This window comes from Cucurbita moschata, unplaced genomic scaffold (genome assembly GCF_002738365.1).
Source record: "Cucurbita moschata cultivar Rifu unplaced genomic scaffold, Cmos_1.0 Cmo_Scf00008, whole genome shotgun sequence".
NCBI lineage: Eukaryota > Viridiplantae > Streptophyta > Magnoliopsida > Cucurbitales > Cucurbitaceae > Cucurbita > Cucurbita moschata.
Window position 1 is genome coordinate 3,419,567 of NW_019268524.1, and position 25,784 is coordinate 3,445,350.

General features: G+C 35.8%; 4 protein-coding genes across 8 annotated transcripts; all 4 read right to left on the minus strand.

Annotated features, from left to right (window-relative positions):
• Positions 1-230: 230 nt before the first annotated feature.
• LOC111446483 (dnaJ homolog subfamily B member 5-like) lies at positions 231-2,381 on the minus strand. The gene is made up of 3 exons (XM_023085319.1): positions 2,133-2,381; positions 1,429-1,877; positions 231-745 (listed from the first exon to the last, which is right to left on the minus strand). Exons 1-3 carry the CDS (start codon positions 2,310-2,312, stop codon positions 295-297), a joined length of 1,080 nt encoding a protein of 359 aa, XP_022941087.1. The 5' UTR covers positions 2,313-2,381; the 3' UTR covers positions 231-294.
• A 1,811-nt stretch (positions 2,382-4,192) lies between these two features.
• LOC111446043 (protein CELLULOSE SYNTHASE INTERACTIVE 3-like) lies at positions 4,193-13,025 on the minus strand. 2 transcript variants are annotated; one of them, XM_023084663.1, is made up of 8 exons: positions 12,898-13,025; positions 12,425-12,722; positions 11,945-12,043; positions 8,682-11,739; positions 5,678-8,222; positions 5,139-5,593; positions 4,945-5,061; positions 4,193-4,765 (listed from the first exon to the last, which is right to left on the minus strand). In XM_023084663.1, exons 3-8 carry the CDS (start codon positions 12,004-12,006, stop codon positions 4,601-4,603), a joined length of 6,402 nt encoding a protein of 2,133 aa, XP_022940431.1. In that variant the 5' UTR covers positions 12,007-12,043; positions 12,425-12,722; positions 12,898-13,025; the 3' UTR covers positions 4,193-4,600. The 2 variants fall into 2 exon arrangements, with proteins under 2 accessions (XP_022940431.1, XP_022940430.1); XM_023084662.1 differs by having other exon boundaries at positions 5,678-8,225.
• Positions 13,026-17,454: 4,429 nt separating this feature from the next.
• Positions 17,455-18,899, minus strand: LOC111446750 (NAC domain-containing protein 2-like). Its single transcript, XM_023085690.1, has 3 exons — positions 18,675-18,899; positions 18,304-18,578; positions 17,455-18,173 (listed from the first exon to the last, which is right to left on the minus strand). The coding sequence occupies exons 1-3, from the start codon at positions 18,832-18,834 to the stop codon at positions 17,730-17,732; spliced, it is 879 nt and encodes a 292-aa protein (XP_022941458.1). The 5' UTR covers positions 18,835-18,899; the 3' UTR covers positions 17,455-17,729.
• Positions 18,900-22,781: 3,882 nt separating this feature from the next.
• Positions 22,782-25,392, minus strand: LOC111445893. 4 transcript variants are annotated; one of them, XR_002710940.1, is made up of 4 exons: positions 25,218-25,392; positions 24,839-24,984; positions 24,550-24,645; positions 22,782-23,302 (listed from the first exon to the last, which is right to left on the minus strand). XR_002710940.1 is itself a non-coding variant. In XM_023084425.1 (4 exons), the coding sequence occupies exons 2-4, from the start codon at positions 24,955-24,957 to the stop codon at positions 22,839-22,841; spliced, it is 684 nt and encodes a 227-aa protein (XP_022940193.1). In that variant the 5' UTR covers positions 24,958-24,984; positions 25,263-25,385; the 3' UTR covers positions 22,782-22,838. The 4 variants fall into 4 exon arrangements, 2 of the variants coding, with proteins under 2 accessions (XP_022940193.1, XP_022940192.1); XR_002710939.1 differs by having other exon boundaries at positions 22,782-23,235; positions 24,550-24,650; positions 25,218-25,387; XM_023084425.1 differs by having other exon boundaries at positions 24,550-24,650; positions 25,263-25,385.
• Positions 25,393-25,784: the final 392 nt, after the last annotated feature.

Genomic DNA, 25,784 nt, shown 5'->3' on the forward strand with positions numbered 1-25,784 from the left:
CCATCAATTTCTATGGTATTTTCTATTTTGCAAATATATATAAAAGCATTTTGAATGCATTTTTTGTTAGTTTATAAAAATTAAAAAAGAAAATTGCAATATTTAAGCTTTTTAACAATAGTTTCAATAATATAAGTGCTTCCTTAAGACTCTTCTACCAACACAATAATTAAAAACAAAACAAAATGATGGTTTGATTTTTTTTTTCTTTTTTTCTTTTCTTTTTCACTCAAAAACCAAAACATAAATTACAAACAAACTATAGTACAATTCTAAATCTACTAATTTTCTAAACTAAGAATAGTTAGAACCTTCCAAAATTCGACATACGTCGGATCTTTGTTGGTCAGTTAATTCAGTTGGAAACTCGATTAAAAACTTAACTTTCAAGTTGCCTCTATTTGCTTCCTCTTTAAGTTTTGGCATACCTTGACCTTTAATGATCTTCACACAACCATGCCAAATCACGTCATGTGTCCTGAGGCTCATTACATCTCCTCCCAACAAAGGTATTGAAATGGTGCAACCAGTTAGCGCTTTCAGCAAAGGAATTTCCACCGTTAGCTTCAAATCGTCCCCTTCTCTTTTGAAATATAAGTGTTGTTTCTCAACTATCACGAACGATATGTCAGCTGGATAACTACCTGGCCTTTCATTCCCCATTCCTTCAAATGTTATCTTTGTCCCCTTCGTCCACCCTGGCTTCACCCTTATCGTTACCGTTTCTTCTTCCTCTATTGCTTGCCTGTCAATCAACAATGAAATATCTCTACTTTTAGAAGCTACGACGGTATGACAAATTGAATTCGTAAAAAGCACTGAATAAGGCATATAACTTGTCAAGAATCACGGATCTCCACAATACCAATGAAGATACTCCAACCCAACAATCCTCAATAATCCTCCCCTGAGGCCTATGGAGCCCTCGAACAAAGTACATTTTGTTCGACACTTTAGTCACTTTTGACTACACCTTTGAGGCTTGACATTGCTAATTTAAGGGCATGACTCTGATACCATATTAGGATTCGACACTTTAGTCACTTTTGACCACACCTTTGAGGCTTGACATTTAATTTAAAGGCATGACTCTGATACCATATTAGGAATCACAGATATAAGCACAAGTTATCGTGACTTTGCTTTGGGTTTTCCCACAAGGTTTCGTATTAATAAAGATGGTAATCCTGGTTACAAGTCCATGATCATTCCCTAAATTAGCCAATGTGGGACTCCATCCCGATAATTCTCAAACATAACTAATCATCATCGATCTTTTTTTGTTAATTAGAAGTATAATATATTGAACAATATTTTTTAAAATATTCAGAATGGAAATATCATGTATCAATAATCTAAAGAAATTAAGATGTTATATACCGAAAGGGAAAGGGCAATAGGGTTTATGAAGAAGCAGAGAGGACGAACCCTGTGTTCAAGATGACGTCTCTTGTGACCTTAATTTTCTTCATGCATCCAAAGCAGAGCTCCTCCAGAGTGCATTCAAGCTGCTTCTCGATCGGCGGCGGTTTCAGCACACCGGAGGAATTCGAGAACATGATCGGCGTCGTGCTCCTCCGGCTACCACTTTTAGACAGCATTGGAGAAGACGACGCCGAATCGACGCTCAGCCCGCTGTTTAACCGAGACGGCATCGATTCCGTGCTCCTCCTGCTTACGCTCCGAAACTGAGACGATGACGACGGCTGCGGATTTAGACCTCTCCGACTCGCATTCCTGAACATAGAACTATCATAGCTTCGATGCCTGGAAATCTTCGGATCGTTCTCCCTCATACTCCGGCTTGCATATCTAAAGCTCAAACCGCCTTTCTTCGTCATCTGTCGCGGTCCTTCCTTATTAATTTCTTCACGATCCTGAAAACAATGATTATTATCGATTAAACGCCAAAATTTCTTTAAATTAGGGCATCTTCGTCGTTTTACACGCTCGATCAAAATCATCCGCAGATCAATCAATCAAACAATACAGAATCGGAACAAAATAGAAAAATAAATCACAACGAATTCGAATTCAAAATCGTATAAACACGCTTAATCATTAAGAAAAATAAAAAACTACAACATTCAAAGCCTGATTAAACCAGAAACGTAACCGAAGAATGGACGTACCTTAGAAGGTCCATTGTTGTTGTTATCAATGGCGTCGGACGATCCGTCGTGCTTCGAATCAACAACATCGGTATTCTTCTTGGAATTCTTGACCTTAGAATGCCATTTTTTAAAGAAGGATTTGTAGGATTTGCAGAAGTTTCGAAAGGAGACGCCAAGAACTTGGGGAAGATCCACCATGAATGAGAGACAGAGAGCAAGAGATGGAGAAAACAGAGAAAGAAAATAGAACTTTTTGACTGTCCACAAAAAAATTGCAAGGTTACCCAAATAACCAAGTCTTTTTTTATTAAACTCCTTTTTATTTCGGGATTATTCTGTTAATCAATTAATGACGTGGCACCCTTTCTCTTCTTTAAGCTATCTAATTGGATTTATCCCAATAATTATAATTATAATTAATTATTCTATATCACTATAATATAAACTTATCCTTCTAAGCCACATTAATATTTATTTTTAGTAAATAAATAAATATAACATCATTATACTATATACATATGTTTTATTTTTAATAATTTTGTGTGTGTGTGTTTTTTTTTCTTATAATTTAGAATTAAAAATATATTTTAAGGAAAATAAACAAAAATGAAAAAAAAATAATAATGTTGGAATATTTTTTTGGTAAGAAAAATAATTGATTTAACTCATTTTTGGAACAAAGAATTTAAGCTAAATACTCCTAAAACCAATCCAATAATTTAAATTAATTAATACGCTGATATTTTAAATGGATTAAAATACCCTCACTGTTCGCTCGCGTTCATTTTTTCTATAACTTTTGTTATCCACTGTCACAACCCCTGGCAATTAGTTCTTACGACGACCACCACCACCGCCTAGAGTCTGCTCCAATGATTTCGGTGGTGCTGGTGATGGTAACCTTTTAGTTAAGAATTTGATGTTATTAGTTCATAATACTTAATAGTCATCGTTTTATAATAATTGAAGATTAATATAAGCAAATGAAACGTACAAGAAAATGTAACCAAAGAGAAATTAGGTAAATTTTAACATAATATATTATTTTTATCTCTATCATATTCTATAATATTGAAGATTGGAACACAAGTTTAATAGTGGTAGGTTGAAAGGACCAAGTCAACTTTGTTATTAGTCAAATAATAATAAAATAATAATTTTGAAACTTGAATGGGTCGATATTCTTAGCTCCCAATTTGGGCGTTGGGTGTGTATTAAATAATAAATACCCGTTTCTCTTGGTTTGGGTTGCTTACCCCGTTCCTAGCAAACACATTTTAAAACCTTGAGAAGAAGTCTAGAAAAAAAGCCCAAAGTCTAGAAAAAAAAGCCCAAATATGACAATGTCTGCTCGCGGTGGGCTTGGATTGTTACACATGGCTTTAGAGTAAAACTTCGGGTGGTGTGCCAATGAAGACACTCGACCTCCAAGAGAAATGAATTATGAGGTCTCACATCGGTTGGAGATGGGAACGAAACATTGCTTGGATGTGGAAACCTCTCCTAGCAGGCACGCTTTAAAACCTTGAAGAAAAGCCCAAAAAAGACGATATTTACTAGTCGTATGTTTGGGTTGTTACACATCGATTTCTCTCATTGAAGGTGTGTAATGGCTAGAGCATCAACTAGTTGGATTGAAAGAACGAGCCCTTCATTCAAAGTCTCACTTATTATCTAAGGGTCGACCATTAGGCTTGGACTAACCCATCTTCAATGGCAGCCCTAACTAAAGACTAAAGAAAGAGCAATCCGCTGCGCTAGTAAGACTAACCGGGAAGTACTTGACGCTCGTTGAGACCCATGCTTCATTCTGTGCTATTCTAGGCTAAAGCCCCTTATATACTAACAGTAGCAAACTGGGAAGCTCTCTTCCAGTCAATTATTCAAATAGATAGCGGAGCATCAAGTACACTCGGAACAAATCTCAACATCAACATATTCTCGATATTTTTCATAAAACTGAGGGCTCGACATTTCCGTCGACATCGACATTTCAAACCTTCACCTCAACCAAGTAGAACCCAAAAACTAAAAGAAATAAACAAGAAAATGCAGCAGCAGCAGCAGCAGCAATAGACTAGTAGCTAACAATTAAGATGTATGATTGATTGATTGACAAAGCTGCTGCACCTTCGTGCAAAGCTGAAACCATATTTTCACATGTAGTTTCTTTGTAATTGTAGCATTCTTGTTTCTATAGACTAAACCCTGTACAACAAAACTCAAGTACCCTCTTACTCTTCTTAGACTTCCCTTTCATCGTGGGAATCTCCCCCTCCCTCCTCCTCCACACACACATTATTCTCAGGAGATTTTAGAAATTTTAATTTACACTTTTTTTTTTCCTTTTCTTTTTCTTTTTTCATGCTACAAAATTGAAACTTTCATATGACATGAATAATTACAAGCAAACTTACCTCTGAGCTTCATTAAAAGCCGAGTTTGGATAGCTTCGGAGCTTTGTTTTCCAACTCTCCATTCATCATTCATTGTAATTCTTCATCTGATATTCTGTTTGACCAAATGATTTCGATTTCGAGTGTCCGAGAAGAGCCATCTTTGTCTCCATCGTGATTTAGACTGAATAATCCATTGTACAATCCCTCGGTTACAACTTTGTCGATTTGGATCGTCACTCTTCCTAGAGTAGACTGCAAAGGACCAACATTCTTAATTTAGAACAAAGGTAATGAAAGAGAGAAGCGGTATAGCCGAATGCGGCTAGATTCAGGGGTTGTCACTATAGCCGAACACGGGAAGCGGTATCCGTTTGGAAAAACAATATGATGAAATAATTATGATCTAATACTAGTACGGCAGGGATAGTTACCTTGCCAAAAGTGCTTTTGCTTTTGCAGATGATGTGCAGCTTTTGCCCCTTTGGAGGCACATCAAATGCCCAAGTAAATCCTTCTTTCCATTCAGGAGATGTACTGTGGCTAACAACCTGACCATGCCCAGAAAATAACTTTAGCCGAATCCCCACGAACCAGAAGAGAGTGAGTCCTAACATAGCTTACGTACCTTCGTTTGTCGAGGAGGGCCGTTCCCGATAGACAGTCGACAGAAAGCGTTTGTACTTCCCATCGTCTGTTTAAGGTTGTTCCCACGCTTAATAATAACAGTCAGACAACCTGGTAAGCAATGCAAAAGGCTATCTGCTCTGTCATGAAAACTAGGAGGGCAGGTTTTCATGAGCATTTGGAGTATAGGAATGGCCTCAGCTGCAATCATAGCTTGAGACTTTGCTATGTCGATCGGCATGGTCGACCAGGAATGCTTTAGCAAACATAACGTATCCAACACAGTTTCCTGAGCTGCCTCGTTACCCGATGTCAGAGCTCCGATTAGATGAGGTATGGAAAGAGTAGCTGCTTCGGAAATATGGAGTTTCGGAAAGTTGGTGAATATCACATTCAAGGTTCTTAAGACCTCCTCACTGATTGTTGCTGTCGACCACAATTCCCTCTCTAGTGCAGCTGCATTACAAACATACAATGCAACTCATTTTCAATATTAGAAACCAAAGGGAAAATAAAGAGATTTCACAGTTCCAGGCATACCTGTCAGAGATCTAATGAGCTCATTTGATACATATTCCTGTAACGTGTGATTCGAAAACAAGAACTTTATCAGCAATGCAGACTGGATAGAAATTTCTGGACTTGGAGACAAAAGAAGCTCCTGAACGACCAATATTCCACCTGCTTCAGCAACTGCTCGCCTATTTGTTCTACTGTGCATGACAAAGTTTTGCAAAGCACAAATAGCTACCATTTTCATTTCTTCCGTTGCCTCATCTTCAAGCAAGCTTATCAATGCTCGACAGGCAGAAACCGAATCACTGGCTCTTGCATGTCCCACGTGCTGTGACAGATCTCCCAAGGCTAATGTTGCGAGAAGCTTGCCGGGCTGTGATCGGGTCTGTGGATCTAATAAATACTGTGATAAGGGTGCTATGGCATACTTGGAAACCTTCATCTCTCGCACCCTGACGTAATTAAATAAAGTTTCGAGTAATCTTCCAGATGCTTCTTCACATTGATGAGATCTTAGAAGGTCCACCAATGCATCTATAGCACCAGCTTCCGCCATTTGTTCGGCACTTGATGTATTATTAGCTTCGTGATTAACTAAAGCACTGAGAGCCACCGTGATAGTGCTCTCCACGGTCGAATGCAACATTTTCACGAGAACAACTACAGGAACTTTAAAATAGTACTTAGCATTGAATCGCAAAACATTCGACAAAACCGTGGAGGCTGATTCCCAAAGAGCATGAGGAGGCTGAGGGTCCTCTTGTATAATAACCTTCGAAAGCTCGAAAATACCTCCAGCATCCGCAACAGACTTGGGCCAGCTAGTGGATATCTTTTCCAATGCCCTTATAGCTGTTTGCTGTAGATTCAATATTCCAATCCCAGCAAGCTGTACGAGTGGCACAACTGCATTTTTAGTTGTAATATCTTGCTGGAAATGCTCTTGTGCAAGAAGATGAGATAATAACTCTGTGCCAAGCTGCTGGACAGCACGGGATGGGGATTCAAGAAAGGAAATCAGAGGCTCGATAACTTGGCTCGGAGTAAGTTTTAGAGTCAGAAGACTTTGTGGCTTCTCCAAAATATTTACAAGAGCTTGTAAGGCACTGTGCTGCCCCCACAAATTAAAATCTGGACGAAGCAAAACCAAGAAAAGAGGTTCCACGATTTTTGCTGCATCTGAACTCCGAGCAATTGCGTTACTGTTTGTTAAAATGCGAAACAGTTCCGCCACTGAGGAGCATAATGAACTAGGTGCCTCTGGAAGTAAATCGAGGCAGTTATCGATGATCCCCACCTTAACCATATCCATTTTGAGTTGAGTTCGATCTTTTCCCAACTTTATCAGAGAGCATATGCTTGCTTCGATCAATCTATAATTCGTTCCAGAGACCAAACTAACAAGGAGGTCCACAATGTCATAGGGTAAAGTGAGCTCTACTTGTTGCTCATCATCCAACAATCTTTCAAGTGCACATACCCCAGACTCTACTGCTGCACCTGAATCTGACTGCATAAGCATTATGAGTGGCTGTATGCATTCAGAAACAATTGGATTTATTCTTACTTTAATATTACCGAACAGTATAAAACATAGTTCTGCAGCATTCGTCTTCAGCTCCAAGGATGACGACGAAGTTAAAATTTTGCATAAACTGTCAAGCGGGGCTCCTTCCATGTCATTCAATATATCGGCTTTTGAAGAATGTCCTGAAGTCAGTCTAATTAATGCAGCAAGAGCAGCACCTTGCTCACTTTCTGTTGTGGCATTGAGCATGTCAACTAGTGGATGGAAAGCCTGCTTGGCTAGCTCAGAATCTCTGATGTTCTCACAATCAAAAAGTTCAAAAAGGGCCCTTGCAGCGCTGAATCTTGCATTTCTTGACCCAAGACGTAGGACAGCTATAAGTTGATTCAAGGAACTGGCCGATGCCTCATAACGAATAAGTTCGGGATTGCTAAATAAAATTCTCAATAGATCAGATATTATGGCCTCTGTTGAGTCTTGAGGACTCAAAGACAGGTACTTCGTCAAAGCATCTACAGCTCCAGCTTCAGCCATCGTTAATTTATTTGCGTCACTTCCATCAGCAATACGAATCAACAGCTGAACAGCAACAGGAGGAGCACCAGGTCTTTCTGGTAATGGTCTCAAAAGATCCACAAGAAGAGGTATAGTTTTGCGTGCAGTTGACCCAGTTCTAACATCTTCAATTTCAAATAGATGCTCGAGAACAACTTGATCTGGTTTCCGTGTCAAAGAAAACTCATCCGCCAAAGCAACAAGATTTGGCATATCCGACTCCACAAACCCAATTAGAGAAATTAACCCAACAATTGCACCAGAATTTGCAATGGCAAGATTTACTCCTTTGCTACCATTACAAACAAGACTTGCCATTGCCTGCGCAGCAAAGAATTTATCATTCACTTCCTCAGATCTTGCAAGAAAGGCTAGTGAAGGTATAATGCTCATGACATCAGGGGACGAGGCAACATCTGCATCTTGGAACAAGATAGCGAGAAGCAGAGAACTGACCCATATACCCTCCATGTCCTCCAATTCTGCCTGCTACGATAATTCCCATGTCAAAATTATAAGAATCCCATTTAAGACAAAAGTATAGCAGCTAGACACTTCATGCAAGTATGTGCACCACTGCATACCCTAGCAATGATAATTTTGTTTAAAAGATAAGATGTTCATTTTGAGTTGTTATTCTTACTCGATCGAATGGAAAGAGAAAAAAAAAACTATTTACAAGGAAAGGCATCTCCTTGAGAATGACACTTTTGGTTTAAAAGAGCTAAGAAGCTTAGATTTGATGTAAATGCCGGCAGGATACATTCCATTAGTATCAAATCAGTTCTTTCAGGAAAGAGGAAAAAGGAACACTAAAATATTTTCATTACATAAGAGCATACTTTCACAGATTTGGATAGCAACGGCAGCAATAATAAGAACTTCAGTTTGAATGAATAATAATTTTTAAGGGGACTGGACAATTTAAGTTAACAAATGACTTGCCTGTGAATTAGAAGTATAGCTAGCAAGCTTGTCAGACACGGCCTCAGTTCCTCCAGCTTCCAGAACAGCTACCTTGTTCTCCACACTAAAAGAAGCAATTATTGACAACAACCAGAGGGCAATAGTACCTCCCATAACTGTGCCTGGGTCAGGGGCATCAAACCTATCTCCTAGGAAAGTAGTTCGTTTCGTAAAACTTCTAGGGGTTCTAACTTCAAAGTCTAAAGAGGAACAAGCAGAATTTTGCTTGATCAAACCCACTAAAGCATATATAAGCGGTTTAAGACATCCGAACAAGTCAAGAGCTTCCACTGACTGCTGTTTGTGCTCCTTCATTGCACAAATGAGTAAAGCAGCCCCTCCTGATTTTACTTCTGGACTTGAAGAGGTTATTATTTTACTGGCAAGAGAATCAAGTGATTTTGCTCTTGCAACTAACAAATCGCCTAAAATAACAGGTTGGTCTCCACATAGTCTTGATAAAATTTCTATCACCTTGTCCTGCATTGGAGATGTTCCCTCAGCAAGACAGTATACAAGTGGTTCCAAGCTTGAAGGAACCTCAGCAAGGGCAGACCATGGTGTATAAGCCAAGCTAGCTCCAAGCTTGGTCCTAACTAAGAGTGAAATTACTTCTAAAGCATCCGCAACATTATTCCCATCCATATCCGTAGACCTTAAGAAGTCAACTAGAGCAAGGACAATGAAACGACACTGAGTTTCGTTTGCAACCACATCACCAAGTGGAAAATGAATCAACAATTGATGAAGGGCTTGAGCTGCACTCTTCTTACCAATTGGAGTTCCTTCTCCAAGAACTCTCGTTAGAGCTGAGATTACATCTTCTGCCAGAGATTCAGCAGCTATTTGAGAATCAGACAGAAGATTGGCCAGGGCAGCAACTGCAGTTTCAGCAGCATCAACAGAAGATGTTTTAGCCAACTTAATCAGAAGCTTGACGTCCCCTTCTGCAATATGGCACACCTTATTCGTTGCTTTTGTCTTGCTGGGCCGGGAGAGGGCAGCCAGTGCCCGAGCTGATTGAGTGGCAACGTGAGTATTGCTGGCCAAGAGCTTCATGCAAGGATGTACAATCTCATCAGTTGCAAGACTATCGGAAATATCTTGCCTTGTGCTAAATAAGTCTGCTAGAACAGAAGCAGCATGGGCTTGAGTTTCTTCATTTGATGAGTTAAGAACTTGAACAAGTGTTCTCAGTCCTTTACTAGCTGCAGAATCTCTTTGTACAAAATCCTCATATGATGCCATAGTAAGCACGTGACCTAAAACTTGAATTATATTAGCCTTTTCTTTTGGAGAATCTCCTAAGAGCATAGCTAATAGCTGATTTATAGTAGCAGAATCAGCAGTTTGGACAAGTTTTGTAAGTGCCATGGCTGAGGCTTCCTGGCCCCTTGATCCACCACTTTTTAAGAGCCACAAAAACGCTGGGATGGCACCTGCACTTTCAACACAGGCTCGAATATCTTCACTATGGCAGCACAAATTCCATAGAATATGTGCTGCATCCTCCCTTGCCTTATGGGAGCCTGTCTCTAATAACTGAACCAATGGAGGAATTCCACCAGCAGCAGTGATAGCCCACTTGCTGTCATCTACCTGGTCAGTCAAGATTTCCAGCAACTGAACAGCATATTCTTGATGTTGCTCACTTGATAACCCCAGTAATGATATAAGTAACTGAACCCCTTCTCTCTTGCCAATGGCTTCCCAGATGCCAACCCCACTGCAGCATAAGCTAGTCAGAGATGGTATTAGGTACTCTTGCACATCAGGAGCAGCAGTGGTTACAAGTCCAATAAGCACCTTTTTTGTTTCTGCGTGATTTAGACATTTTGAGAAATATATATTACCATATAGACAAGCCATAGCTTCAAGGACACGCTCCTGAACTAACTTATTATCGTGAGGCTTTAGTAGCATTACAAGAATATCTTCTATCTTGGTAGCATTAAAGTGTTCTTCATCACAGGACTTCTCAAAAACCATTAGAGTGTATGCAAGTGCTCCAACTATATCAGCAACTGGTGCATAAAGGCGAGGGGACTGTGAAAGTTCTCCAAGATAGAGTACTAATGCAGACATCCCACCACAAAGATTGGCCAATGCTCGTGTTGCATGCTCCTGCAGAGACTGGCCATGCTTACCCTGCATACACTCTTTAGAAGGGGCAACTATTGCCCTGATAAGTACTGGAATACCTTCCTCGTCCACAATTGCTTTTTTGGCCCCAGTTGACTTCGATGAGAGAGCCTCCAGAGCATCAGCAGCACTTGCACGGACATAAATATCATTTTTCTTACTTATAAGCCCAAGCAAAGCCTTCACAGCTCCAGATTCTATAACCTTAGCTACGCTATCACTGAAGGCCAACATCAGGCGTGCTAGAAGAGAAGCTGCATTTGACTGAACTGCAGCACTGTCAGAAGAAAGAAGATCGACAATGATATCCACTCCTCCAGCCTCAAGTGTTGCTTTCCAATAACCATCCTTGTCTCTGCAAAGATTTCTCAAAGATCCAGTAATGAATCCCTCTACAACTTTGTCTTGCCTATTGTTTGGATTTAGTTGGTCCCATAAGGTGGGTACAACACCTTCTGTGACAAATATCTTCATACCAACGCGGTCATTCAAAAGCCCATTTGAAGAAACTTCATAGATTGCCTCAGCTGCTGCCTTACTAGCCTCAATCGATTCAGATTTCAAGAGTGAGAGCAATGGTGGGATGCACCCACCAAGAAGCACTTTCAAGCGCAGTTCGTCATCTTTGCATAGAACACTTAAAATTCTAGCAACATTAACTTTTGCAACAGAAGACCCACTTCTGAGGACATTGATGAACAAAGGCATGGCTTGAGAATGAGAACCAATGAGTGTTCTAGCATCCTTTTGTGTTCTAGCAATTCCCAGAAGACGTGCTGTAACAAGGTCTTTCTCGTGTGACGAAGACATGCTTGCATGAAGTTGCTCAATAAGCTGAGCAACTGTCGCCATTGTAGTTTCTGGATCATCCATCGTTCCTGCTCCATTATTTTCCCTGCTAATTGGAATTTATCCATGCTCAGTATCTTATAACGATAACTTTCATTTTAACAAGAACAAGATATATTTTACCTAGAGTCGATAATTAATTGGCACTTACCTACAGTTGAGGAAATTACTTTTACACAGTTCGCCATGCTTTCCATTAATAAGAGCAACTACAAACACACACACATAACGGATAAAGAAACCGAACTTACCGAGGGCTAGAAGTAGAAGGTGATAGGGACTCAATTTGTTCTATGGCAGGGGACTTCGACATTTCATGAATTCACTGCCTCAGCTTTCACCCTGCTCCCCTGCAAGTTGAAGCATAAATCCTCAAAACTCCTCAAATTAATTTCATTTTACAGAACCAGTTACAAAAGCAGTGATACACTCATAAACGAGTTTAAACTACAAATACCCACCAGAAATAACTCAAAAATTCAGACAAAATATCATAAGGCGTGCATGCACACATGATTAAAGATCAAATTGAAATCCAGAAATGTTGAAAGCTGAAAAAATACTCTTCGATAGCCATGCTTAACAATCTTGAGCATCGATAAGTTCAGATCCGTAACTAAACGATATAGACATTACAAACAGAACTTCAGCTCAACAGCAATAAAAAAAATAAATAAATAAAAAAAATAACAGAACAGAGTTCCAAGAAAATCAAGTTAACTAACACGAACCAAGTAATCGAATAAGCAGATGCCCAAAAACTTCCCCCTTCCACCACGCGTCGGAGGCCGCTTCTCCCGAGCCAGAAGCATCAAATCTCAATTACCGCACTACCGAATTCAATTCCATCTTCAAATAGCGAAAGAAGCAATTTCGTTGCCAAATAAAAAATCGAAGCAACCGCACTGAAGTTCGATCTCTCCCTTACAAACCAAACACCAGAAAGAATCCCAGTTGAAAAACAGCAGCCGCAACAAGCAGATCAAAGCAGAATCAGCAAAAGATCTGGCAATCTCAGTAGCTCAATTCCTTAAAACAACCAAAGAAAGAAGAAATTGAGATAACAACTAGAGATTTTTAATTTCAATTAAAAAATTGAATAAAATAAAGTACGGAGATCGGATCAGAAGTAGCGTCACAGAATCTAGGGCAAGAAAATCGCCATTTTCAAAGTGGAAAAGGAATGGGAGAATTGAAAATGTACCTGAATTTGGGGGTGATGAACTGGGAATCCTCTTATTTGTGAAGAAGCTGAATCAGAAAAACAGCAGTCAGAGAGAATGAAGGCAGTCTCTAAGTCTTAGTCTTTTCGCTTCCACTCCTCCATGTGTGCAGTTTTTTTTTTTCTTTTCCTTTTTTTTTAATATAATTTTTTAATTAGTGAAAATAATAATAAATAAATGAATAAAAAAAATTTGTCATAAAAGCGCGGGTGATTGGGAATCAGTTGCAAGAGGAAACGCTAATGACAATAAGCCATTGCCCCACGCACAATTTTTTTTTTTTACAATTATTTTTATCCTAAGTATTTTAATTAATAAAAACAACCTTAAATTTTTTTTAAAAAATTCATAATTGTTTTGAACCTTAAAATAAATAAATAAATACGTCGAAAAATCAGTGTTTCAAAAATAACCTTGAACCATAAAAAAAAATGTAAATATCCTTTATAAAATTTAAATCCCAAAACTATTACATGTTTCGCCATGATCGGCCACCTATTGCATTCCTCTCGGTATTATAATATTTAAATTTAATTTTGTCACGATAAAAAAATAAAAACATAAAATATAAACAAAAAAAAAAATAGGAATGGTACGTATAATTTAGAATCTGAATTTTTAAAAATATATTAAATTACATTTTTTTATAAATAAAATTTTAAAATGTTAATTCTAGCCGGTACAAACTTATAATTTTGTTAATTAAAGTTCTAAATTATTACGCAGTTAATTTAAACTTTTTGATTTCAAAATTATTCATATTTTATTTAAAAATGGTCAATTATTTACGAGTTTAATTGATATAATAATAAAATGAACAGACAATTATTAATTAAGAATTTTTCTAGATATAAATTAATTTTTTTAATATATATTTTATTTTGATAGTAATTAAAGAGGAAGAAAATATTAATTTTTTTAATAAAAAAATAAAAAAATAATAATGAAAATATAGAATATTATAAGAGGGTGCTTGCATTATTAGCTTGCGTGTCTACCATAAATAATATAATATTAATTGCCATTTGACCAATAAATTATATCAATTATTTATATTTGACCCATAAAAAAAACCTTTACTTGCCATTTAATTTATTATTATTTTGATCCTAAATATTTCTCATAAAAATATCTCATTATTTAAACAAAATATCAAAAGTCATGTCGAAATGAAAATACGTCAATTTTAAAATTTTCATAATTCTTTTTTATTCTTGTTACCTATCACTGTCTCTCGACAGTAAAAAAAACATTGAAGGTTAATTATTTTAGACGATCAGTAATTTACGTTGGAATTTTGTTCGATTCTATTTTTATTATTTAAAAATTTTTATTTTAATTTTAAATGCATACAAAAATATTATAATTTATACTCGTCTTCAGACAAATGCTTGATTTAGTTTTCGTCCATACTCTACCATAAATTTATTAATAGCATTTAAAAAATGCAGTTGGAATATAATTAAAAATTAAATAATACAAAAATTAAGAGTATAAATAATTTGTACAAGTTTAATTTAAAAAAATTGTAACAAAAAAACGAAATAATATTTTAATTAAAAATATTTTGTCAAATCAGCATCGCATCAATATTTTGACTTTTTACAAAATATTTATTAAATACATTCGTCGGTAAACATTTTAAATTAAATAAAAATAAATAAAGAGAATTTTAGAATATTTTTATAAGATAATAAATTAAAATAAAACCCTATCCACTCAAAATAAGCTTTTAATCTTTAATTGAATAAAAAATAAAAAAAAATAAAAATGGTCATAAAAAACAAAATTTGTGGCAATAAAATAAATAATTAAGAGATGGAAAAATGGGGAAATCATCGATAAGAACCTGGCTTAGATTTAGTGGGCCTCTAGAGATACTATAGGATGTCAATAAATATATATATATATTTTAATCATCTTATTTTCAGAATCGCTCTCATTTAAATATTTTTTATTTTTTTTTAATATTACAAAATTTTATAAGATAAATAATATAAAGATTATCGAGTAATTAATGAGAGACCTTCCTAATTAATTATTTGACGATTTCATTAATATATAATAATTGAAAAAAAAAGGTAATATGAATATTAAATATCTCAAATTTAAATATATGGGATAATAAATATATATAATTTAGGTATTAATATAATTTTTTAATTTTAATTAGATAATAATCGGATCAGAACCATTTAATATTTAAATATTGATATTAAAATTTTGTGTTAATTTTGTCCATCAAAACTATAAAAAAAAACATGACAGATCAGCAAGGGATGTTTTTTTTTTTTTGAGAATTGATCTTTGAGAATCTTGCACACGTGTCAATGTTGGACAACCATCCATCTGCATAAATTTATTCCCTATTAAATTACTTTTGACCCCATGGAATTGACCATACAAAAGAATTAATAATGATGAAAAAGAATACCCTTTTGGGAAAAATTAATATTTTACTTTTCTATTTACCGTTCTCCTCTCGAGAGGTGGTGCTTTACTTGGAATAACGTATGAATCGATCAATGATACATTTGTTATTGTGACGATATTCTCGTGGAGGGTAAACAGATCAATATAGATATGTTATCTCGAGTCTAGATGTTCACGTGGCAAGGTAGGAACGGGTAAGTCATCAACAAAAATATAATATAATTTATAAAAAAAATAATAAAAAAAATTTAATATTAAAATATATATATATATATAATACCCATCTCCCACCCCATTTATCTGATGGAAAGAAATCTCTCGTCACTCTCTCTCCATTTTACGTTTAAACGAGGATTCCTCACCCATTGAGGAAGCTTCACGTGAAGCCCCGACCCTATAGAGTAAATGGACATTTCTAATCTCGAGCTATGAGTGGTATATATTTTCATGAATTATTTGAATTAAAACTCAATTTTATATTATCTAAATCTCGAATAATTTATTGATTATCACTTTCAAAACGTGTAGGCTTTGAAACTAACATTAATTTTGTTATTTAACGAAATTTTCACAAGACTAAAAACTCGAACCTGCCTTCTAAACGGACCCGTATTTGAACACACGAGTTAAGTCAATTCCGATCATAAAAGCTCGGGATTAAAACTCGAGCGACCTAAAAAATACTCTTGACAAAAGAGATGAAGGGTAAGAAACAAAAGGGAATGAAGCAAAATGGAGAAAAATAATGAGAAGAAACCAAAGAAGGAAAGGGAAGAGGGGCCATTCATTATCGGAAAGGGATGTCTTGTCGAGTGTCCCCCCAATCGAATTGAACGGAGTGGGGTCAAGAAAGTGAGCCAAAACGGCATCGTTTCATTCTCGATTGCGACATTTCCTCTTTAACCTACCCATCGGAATTTTCCTAAACCGTGCATTTCTCAATCACGAGTAGGTATATCAGACATGACGACATTTATTACACGAGCAATTATATATAATTTTGTAATAGTTCAAGTCCACCGTTAGTAGATATTGTTTTCTTTGACCTTTATATATCGTTTTAAAATTCGTCTACTAGGAAGAGATTTTTACACCCGTATAAGAAACGCTTTGTTCCCCCTTTAACCAATGTGGAATCTCACAAACTACCCCTATGGGGTCCTAGCGTCCTTGCTGGCACCCTACTCGGTGTCTGGGTTTGATACCATTTGTAACTGCACAAGCTCACCACTAGTAGATATTTTTTGTAGTGGATTTTCTGCATTTTGATATCATTTGTAATAAGCGCACAAGCCCACCACTAGTAAATATTTTCTGCATTTTGATACCATTACATAAGTCCACCAGATATTTTTTGCATTTTGATACCATTTGTAACCGCACAAGCTCAACACTAATAGATATTTTTTGCATTTTAATATCATTTGTAACAGCAGAAGCCCACCACTAGTAGATATTTTCTGCATTTTGATACCATTTGTAACAGCACAAGCCCACCACACCACTAGTAGATATTTTCTACATTTGTCTGTTGCGTATCGCCGTCATTCTCACGGTTTTAAAACACGTCTATTAGGGATAGATTTTCACACTCTTATAAAGAATATTTCGCTCCCCTTTCTAACCAATGTAGGATCTCACAAACTTGGTCTCAATTTAGGTTATATGTGCGAGCAATGCATTATAACCGCGCATCGGTCACCATTCAACCGACCACGACTAGCCGTTACCAATGTTCATAGAAAACATGCTCGTGGTAATATGCTAAAAATACTCTCGAGCTACAAGTATACCAAGAATCTCCTATAGTTGATCATATTTGAATTTCTCGTGTGCACTCATAAACGTATTGGGCCGTTTGGGCCTATTCACAAATGCTTGAAATGGGCCGTTATTGAACTCAAAAGGCCCATTATCGGTTCTATTAAATAAATATTAGGCTTCCAAATTTGAAATAAGATAATACCCAGAAATTAATATTTTCTATCCAAGGCCTTAAAATATTTAATAAAATTACAAATTTAGTAATATAAAATAAATAATTATGATATTTACTTTTATTATTTCGTACTACTTTTATATCTGAACTTTTAATTAAATTTAAATTCCAAAAATATATTCAAACAATATTAAAAACGTTTTCCCATTATTCGCACGTTTGACAAAATATATACACCCACATAACACGTGCTAAAATCGCTCATCGCTACAAATACATGTCGGTTCCGATCTCCGCCACAGCCGCCGCCGCCATCGCGGTTTTCGATATCATCGTCACGGCGGCTATCGACGGGGCAATCCTCGACCGGCACAGTGATCGACGAGTGTGCCGTCGAATATCCGAAACTGACGTTTAGATCAACTAGACGACACGTCGAATTCAAAATGGCTTCTGAAGGTACATGAACATATCCTGCAATGGCGACATCTGATTTAATATCGGAAACTGCGAACAAAACGCGTCCTCCAGTGAAGCGTCCAGGTAATTGAACGTGAATCCAGAGTACTCTTCCTTCAATCTCGGCTGGCTCTGAACCTCGCTCGTGAACTCCGACGACACCACCTGCTCGGAGCTGCTCGAATCCGTGTAAAGACGAGGAATCGAATCCGATAATTCGAAGTTTATGTATTCGGTCATCACGTCGGACGACGGCGACTGAACTCGGCCGGAAACGTTGATTACATCCGGCTTCTCTTCCTGATCATCGTTTTCCATGAATCCGATTGTGTTCAATTCCGGCGAGTTTATTGAACCGTGGTGCGGAGGTTGCTTTTCGATTACTCCTTTTTTGTTGTATATGCGGCAGAGCACCCAATCGTCTAACTGCAAAATTAGGGCTAATCTTAAAAAACAGAGTCCCAAAATCAATCGTCTAACTGCAAAATTAGGGCAAATCTTATAAAACAGAGACTCGAAAATCAAGAACAATATGAACTATTCCGTGAGAAAATACCCTAAGACTGTTCTTCTTGCGAGCCGAGGGGTCCGAATTAGCGAGCCGGTACTCGTGCATGATCCAATTCGTTTTCTCGCCCTTAGGAGCTTTCCCGGCGTAAAACACCAACGCCTTCTTAATCCCGACGGCCTTCGGCTGCCCGATCGGTTTATCAGCGCCGGTCGCCTTCCAGTAACCACTACCAGCAGCCCTGTTCGGCCTCGAACCGTTCGGATACTTCCGATCCCTCGGCGTAAAGAAGTACCACTCCTTCTCTCCATAAAAAGCCAGCCCTATAAAGAAACACAAAATTAATCATCGGCGGCCGTCAAACTCCGATCGGAATCAATACGATTAATCTCCATCGGAGTTTATAAAAAGAAAATTACCAGGAAGTTCCCAAGGGTTGTATTTATACAGATCGATTTCAGCAATGATCGGCGCCGAAATCGGATGCGATGCACATTTACGGCACAAGTAATGCATCACGAGTTCGTCATCCGTCGGATGAAACCTAAATCCCGCCGGCAACTGTAAATCGGCGGCCATAATTCTCTCTCTCTCTCTCTCTCTCTCTGAAAGCTCTGGCGTCTGCGGCGATTGAAACTTAAAACGCATGAGAAAGAGGCGGGCTTTATAGACGAAGAAGAAGGGACACGTGGTTTCATCATAACAAAGCTTTTGAAAGACACGTGGACGGTCATATTTTCCGTGGTCCCATCTGTGGCAGTGCTGGCGATAGAAGTTATTTGGTCATTACTTACGAAATGCTTTTGGACTGTAGCGCTTGTTGAGTCAGCCGGGTCGGGTCTTTTTTGGGACCGCTTTTTTGAATTCGGTACGATTATGAGAAGATCACGGGCAAAGTCGGCCAATTGTTTTAACGGTGGATTCATATGACACGTCTTTCCACGTGTTCCATTTCTATTGGATAAGATTGATGATACATATATTTCCACGCTGCTACATTATTGGATATTTTTTAGAAAAATGTTGATAATGTTATTAGTGCGACACTGGAACGAAGCCACGTCGAATATACATTATTTTTCACGTGTCTATTTTTTCAAAAAAGTAAATTATGAAATTAAAATTTTAAAATAAAATTAGTGACCCGACACTCAGTCGATGTATTGTCAATGAAATTGTGTTCAATTTCATAGGTCAATGGAAGACGAGTTAATATTAATATTATTAATATAGCGGAATATCAAATAAGGTGAAAGCAACGTTATCCTAAAAAAAGAATAGAATATATAACCTAATTCCAATAATTCCCCTCTTTTTTTCATATATATTTTCCATAGTCAACTTGGTCAATTCCAATTTCCCATTTTCCAAAAGGAGTATTCTACATTTATTAAATATAAAATATTACAATTATAGATATTTTTCGGGTTATCTACTTATTTTGAATTATTTCTAACACGAACGAGGGCATGAGTTGTGTTGGGTTGAGAAAATCTTCGAGTCCAACAAAAAAAACGAGGGTTGGCTAGGTTGGTGACCTGGACCACCGAAGCATAGTTCCTAACCCAACCTAGAAGTATAGTTCACAATCTAACCCAACCCAACTCTCTCTTTTTCGGGTTAGATTGGGTTGGGTTAGGTTGTGAACTCTACTTCTTCTGATCACCGACCTAATCAACCCAACTTCTCCTGTTGAAGTCACCAACCTCACCAACCCTCATACTAGTTAACATGTTATATTAATAATTAAAATTTCATAAAACTTAAATATCAAGTATTCCCAAGTTACAACAGATCTCTGATATTAGTTACAAACGCTAAATATTTTTAATTTTCAGAGTAATCTTAAAAGTAGAGTAGAACATGAATGAATTATAACCCTATTTTCGAGTTAGTAAAGTTGACCCAGCAAAAAAAAGTCAACTCGTAAACCGACCCGAACTTTTATGGTTTGGACCGGGTAGTCCATGTTCATCCATTACAAACGTCAAATATTCTTAATTTTCAAAGTAATCTTAAAAGCATAGCAAAACACGGATGAACTAAAACCCTATTTTCGAGTTAGTAAAGTTGACCCAGCAAAAAAAAAAAAAGTCAACTCGCAACCGACCCGAGTTTTTATGGTTTGGATCGGGTAATCCATGTTTATCAGTTACAAATATCAAATATTCTTAATTTTCACACTAATCTTAAAAGCATAGTAAAACACAGATGAATTAAAACCCTTTTTTGAGTTAGTAAAGTTGACCCAACAAAAAAAAAAAGTCAACTCGCAAACTGACCCGAACTTTTACAATTTGGACCAGGTAGTCCATGTTAATCAGATTCTCACGTCATTTGAACACCTCTAATAGTAAAACTATTTCCTGATTCAAAATTCTAAAACGACGCCCAATATAAAATTACTCTAAACCCAACATCCTCGATATCAGTTTCATTTGAACGTGATATCCATTCATCTACATGTGAGTGACACAACAATTATTTTAAAAAATAATATTATATTTAAAAGATTTGTAGATCCCTTTACCGTACACATTATTAAATTAAAAAAACATAACGTAATCAATAATTAATATAAAATTTTAGGTTCTCAGATGGGCCGTTGAATAAAAAAAAATCTTATTTTTTTCAAGCACTACCAAGACTCGAAACCGTCACGATTAAATAATTAAAAAAGAAATAAATATTTTAATATCAACTAGACAAAGAAATTAATAAAAAAATAAAGAAGCGCAAAAACTCGAAACCGCTAGGTATTAAAATAAAATAAAAAAGACGTGGCGAAAATGAAATATATTTATTTTAATAATCAAGTGGGCAATAAAATAAAAAAAAATAATATTTAGGTAATAAAAAATAATTACTTTTTAATGCGATTCAAAAACTCGAAACCGCCATTTAATAATATTTTAATGTATATATATATTATTAAAAGAGTCAAGTAGGGTAAAAAATAATAAATAATTGTGGAGGTTCAATGAACCAGGATTGAATTTTATAATTTATAATAAAATAGTCAGAATATATTTATTTTTTTATTTGTAAAGAGAATTACTTAGAAATTTCCTCTCTCTTTTGAAGGCTGATTTCTTAATAAGGAAGTAACGATTTTCTAACGTTTTTTTATTATTTTATTTTTGGAGAAAATTGTTAATTTTTAAATTTTATGTTTTTTTAGTTGAATTAAAAGTCAATTTAAAACTAGTTTGTAAATTCATCTAATTATTTAATAAAAAAAGTGCAAAAATAAAATAAATAAATATATATATAGAGAGACAAAAACAAATCCTCTATCTGTTTTACATCAAGCAATACATAGAGTAACTCTCAAAGACGTGTAAGCGGATCAACTCATAAGTTCTCATTGAAATAGGATCCACACAACGAAAAACACTTGCCATTGTTGGTTATTAAGGGCATCCCGAAAACGTTAAGGTCGAAATATGACTTTCAAATTAAGTTCTGAATTAGTGGATGTTGCCGGGAGTGGTGAATGCCATATGTTAAAAAAGGAAGAGACTCGTAGAATAAAAATATATATATATTTATTGGTCTTAAAAGTTTTATTTTGGTCCCTATGAATCGGTCATATTTTCAATTCGGTACATACATTGTTATGAGTTCTAGTTTGGTCTCTGTAATTTAATGTTAAAGTTTCAATTTAGTTCTTATAATTTTAATTAAAAAGCGCATAAAAAATAATAAATTATAACTTTAGTCGGTGTAGTTTGAGACAACTTGGTTCCATTTAAAATATTCTATTTAATGGGTACCAAATAGGTATAGTTTTAATTTAGTCTATGAGCTATTAATAATTTCAATTTGGTCATATAATTTAATTTAGTTTTAATTTGGTCTTCATATTTGATTAAATCTCACAAATCATAATTTATAATGCTAAATTGAAACTATAAATTAATAAATAAAAAAACTAAATTTGTAATTTAACGTAAATTTAATTAATCATTTTAGAAAAATGGTTAATATGTAAATAATAAGTGTTTCTAAATATTTTTGGATTTTCTAAACTTTACACTTAAATTTTTTAAAAACTTTTAAAAAAATTAAAAAATATTCTTAAATATTCATAGGCTTTCAAAATTATTAAATATTCATAAGCTTTCAAAATTAATAATAACGTTGTACTAATAATACTAATAATAATGATATTTAAAAAAAAAGTTAAAATAAATTGTTCATAGTTTACATCCAAACTTAATGATTAAGAATATATTTATTTATTTATTAATTAATTTGATATTAATGTAATGGTTTAAAACTGGTTCTAATTTTTTAAGGGAAGTATTATGACAATTAAAATATATATTTTTTAAATTTTTTGATTATTTTATAACCAATTAGATGAATTTTCTAATATTGTCTAGTCACAAGCCACTTGCTAATTATTTATAAAAAAAAAAAAAAAAAAAGTCATACCTAATTAAGTTCTAGACAAGGACAAAGATTTATTAATATAATTATAATAGATAGGAAATAACATTATTATTTAATATAGCTACAAAAATTAATATGACTGATTTAAATTTTATGTATCGTAAAAAGTTAGAAGTTCAAATCTCTTACCTTCGTATTTGTCTTCCTCTTCTATAGTTTCTTTCTTTCTGCACGATCTTGGATGATCCATGCTTACTATAGACCAACACTCTACCACTCCTCACTCGAATTCCATGGCTCGGTGGCCTCAATGTCTTACTTGTTTGAGAACCTCTGTGGCTCCTCCTCCGTTTGCGAGACACCCGTTTGCTCCTTCTCGACTCAATCTTTTTGGAGTCGTTGCTCGAATCACTTGATGACCCATATCGATATTTTGCGTCTTCTTCACTTTCGAGTTCTTCTTCTAGGTCTCTTCTTCTATGGCGTCGTCTTGTTCTTTTGACACTGGCAAGCTTGATACACATGAAAGTGCAGCAGTACTCCCATGCATGGCAATAGGAAGCTAAACATGTCCATATCATTCTGCAGAGACCCCGACCGATGCATCCAAATATGCCAATTTTATGGAATAAATAGAGGAGTAAAAGAACTGCATTCAATTCCCAAAAAATATTATTCACATATATACTGAAACTAATGTTCCATGTAATAAACAACAAGTAATAATGCACATATATTATTTGGTACTCGAGTTCTAAAGCGTCTAAGGATTCTTAGAATCACTTGAAACTAAAATGGGTGATCCGGGAACAGCAACGGGAGAGGGCTCGTTTAGATCCCTTTCCTAAGGAATTCGTTTGATCTTGGGAGCCTATGATTTAGTCACACCAGGCATATAAAATTTTTTTGGGGATAAGCAGCCTTACAATTTATAACAGCTCAAGTCCAAGCCCACCGCTAGCAAATATTGTCCATTTTGATCTGTTACGTATCGCTATCAGTCTCACGGTTTTAAGACACATCTACTAAGGAGAGGTTTCCACACCCTTATAAGGAATGGTTTGTTCCCATCTCCAACAGATGTGAGATCTCACAATCCACCCCCCTTGGGGGCCCAATGGCATCACTGGCACACCGCTCAGTATCTGGCTCTGATACCATTTGTAACAACCCAAACCCACCGCTAGTAAATATTGTTCGCTTTGGCCCATTATGAATCGCCGTCAGCCTCATGGTTTTAACACGCGTCTACTTGGAAGAGGTTTCCACACCCTTATAAGAAATGCTTTGTTTCCCTCTCCAACTAGTGTTAGATCTCACACAATTACATCAGTACACCATACGCTATATGCTGATGAACTAAAACTTCATTCCCATAACTAGAAGTTATCAAATATGGATTATACACTTTCCATACTATATCGACTTAGTTGACGTTTTACCATTACATCAGTAAGCCATAGATATAGGCAACTCTAATTCGTAAACTACAAAGTCAAGAGACGAATTATATTTTGAAATATTACAGAAACAGTCAGATTTCTCCATACTACCGTATCGAGTAAGTTCTACTAATCGTGAACTAGAAAGGTTCTATAAATACTCGAAGCGGGTGGGTCTAGAATGCTAACAAAACTAAGGACGTTCACGAGTGATTTTGGTCGTTTCAAAATTACTTTTATCGTGCAACTTTTAGTTATTTTGGACACGACAAGAGTTACTTTGGCCGTTCCAAAATCACTTCAAAACATGTCTATATCATCAGATAACTTTGGACATTGATATGCAAGTTTTAAACTATAAGGCTGCCTTCTCCCAACCACAGAAAACAAAGAAATCCCTACATATTAGAAGTACCAAAATTCTCAAAGACATGGAGTTTCTTGTTTCACTCACCAAAGTATGCAAGGATCACGACCATGCCCATCTTTAGCAAATTGGCAACGCAGAAATTTTCTATGTAGCATATGAAATCCCATGTTGATCCACACACTGAACTGCCAACATGTGCGCCCAGTGACAAAATCAGGTAAACAATACTCAATCAAAAGGCACAAAATAAGACAAAATCCGGTAAACAGCACTCAATCAAAAAGCGCATAGAACATTACAAAATCAGGTAAATTATTAGGTTTATGAGCAGAAGCCACATGATGAGAAAAAGCAAAAGAAAAATGGTACCAACCTGCAGGATTTTCCAGAGAGAAAATCAAGTGGAGATCCAAATACTTTGTTAAGAGCCAAAAACAAACCAGAGGCCAATGAACTGGCTACATTACCCATTGCGTCGGATAGATTCAGCATTCACTAACAAAACAAAACAAAACACTCCTGCGAAATAAGATGAAAACGTGAAACATCAAGACCTAAACGGGAAAAATTGAACACAATAATAATCATAACTAGAACAATCGATCATCGATCATCGATCATTGGTATTTTCACTCGCAGATAAGATTTGCACTCCAGAACAATCAGAGAAGCTTGTTTGGTAAATCGAACTCGTAGAATCAATCATACACGCCATGAAAATTTAAAAATGCAAACACTCCAGAAAGTATTACATCGATAAGAATGTTTAAACAGCAAGGGGAAGTGAAGAATCGCATATGGAAGAAGAGTGGCGGGTGACTCATTTCCACACCGCCGGTTTCTTGAAAGATAACCGTCGGCCACAGCGCGTTGAAAGATCTGGACCTACGGCCCATTATGCAGATTCTGCAAAAGGCAGAGTTTTTATTTATTTATTTATTTTTTATTATTATTATTAATCTATTAGTGTTTTGAAATATGACACAAAATTGGAGAGACATTTTTTTAATATTAAAACTAATTGAGATATAAATTCAATATGACTTTAATAAATAAAAAATAATATTTTTTTTACAAATTAAAAATTAAAAAAATAATTGGACCACATAAATGTGGTTGAATGAACGATCTATTTATAATCAAAGAATACTCTCTTCCTTGAATTAGGCTTTTTGGGAAGCTCAAAGCATGAGAGCTTATGTTGACAATATTATACCATTGACGAGAGTCGTGTTCGTCTAATATGGTATCAGAGCCATGCCAATCGAACAAAAGTATTTGTGAGCCGGGTGTTCAAAAAATTAGATATTTTACTTTTA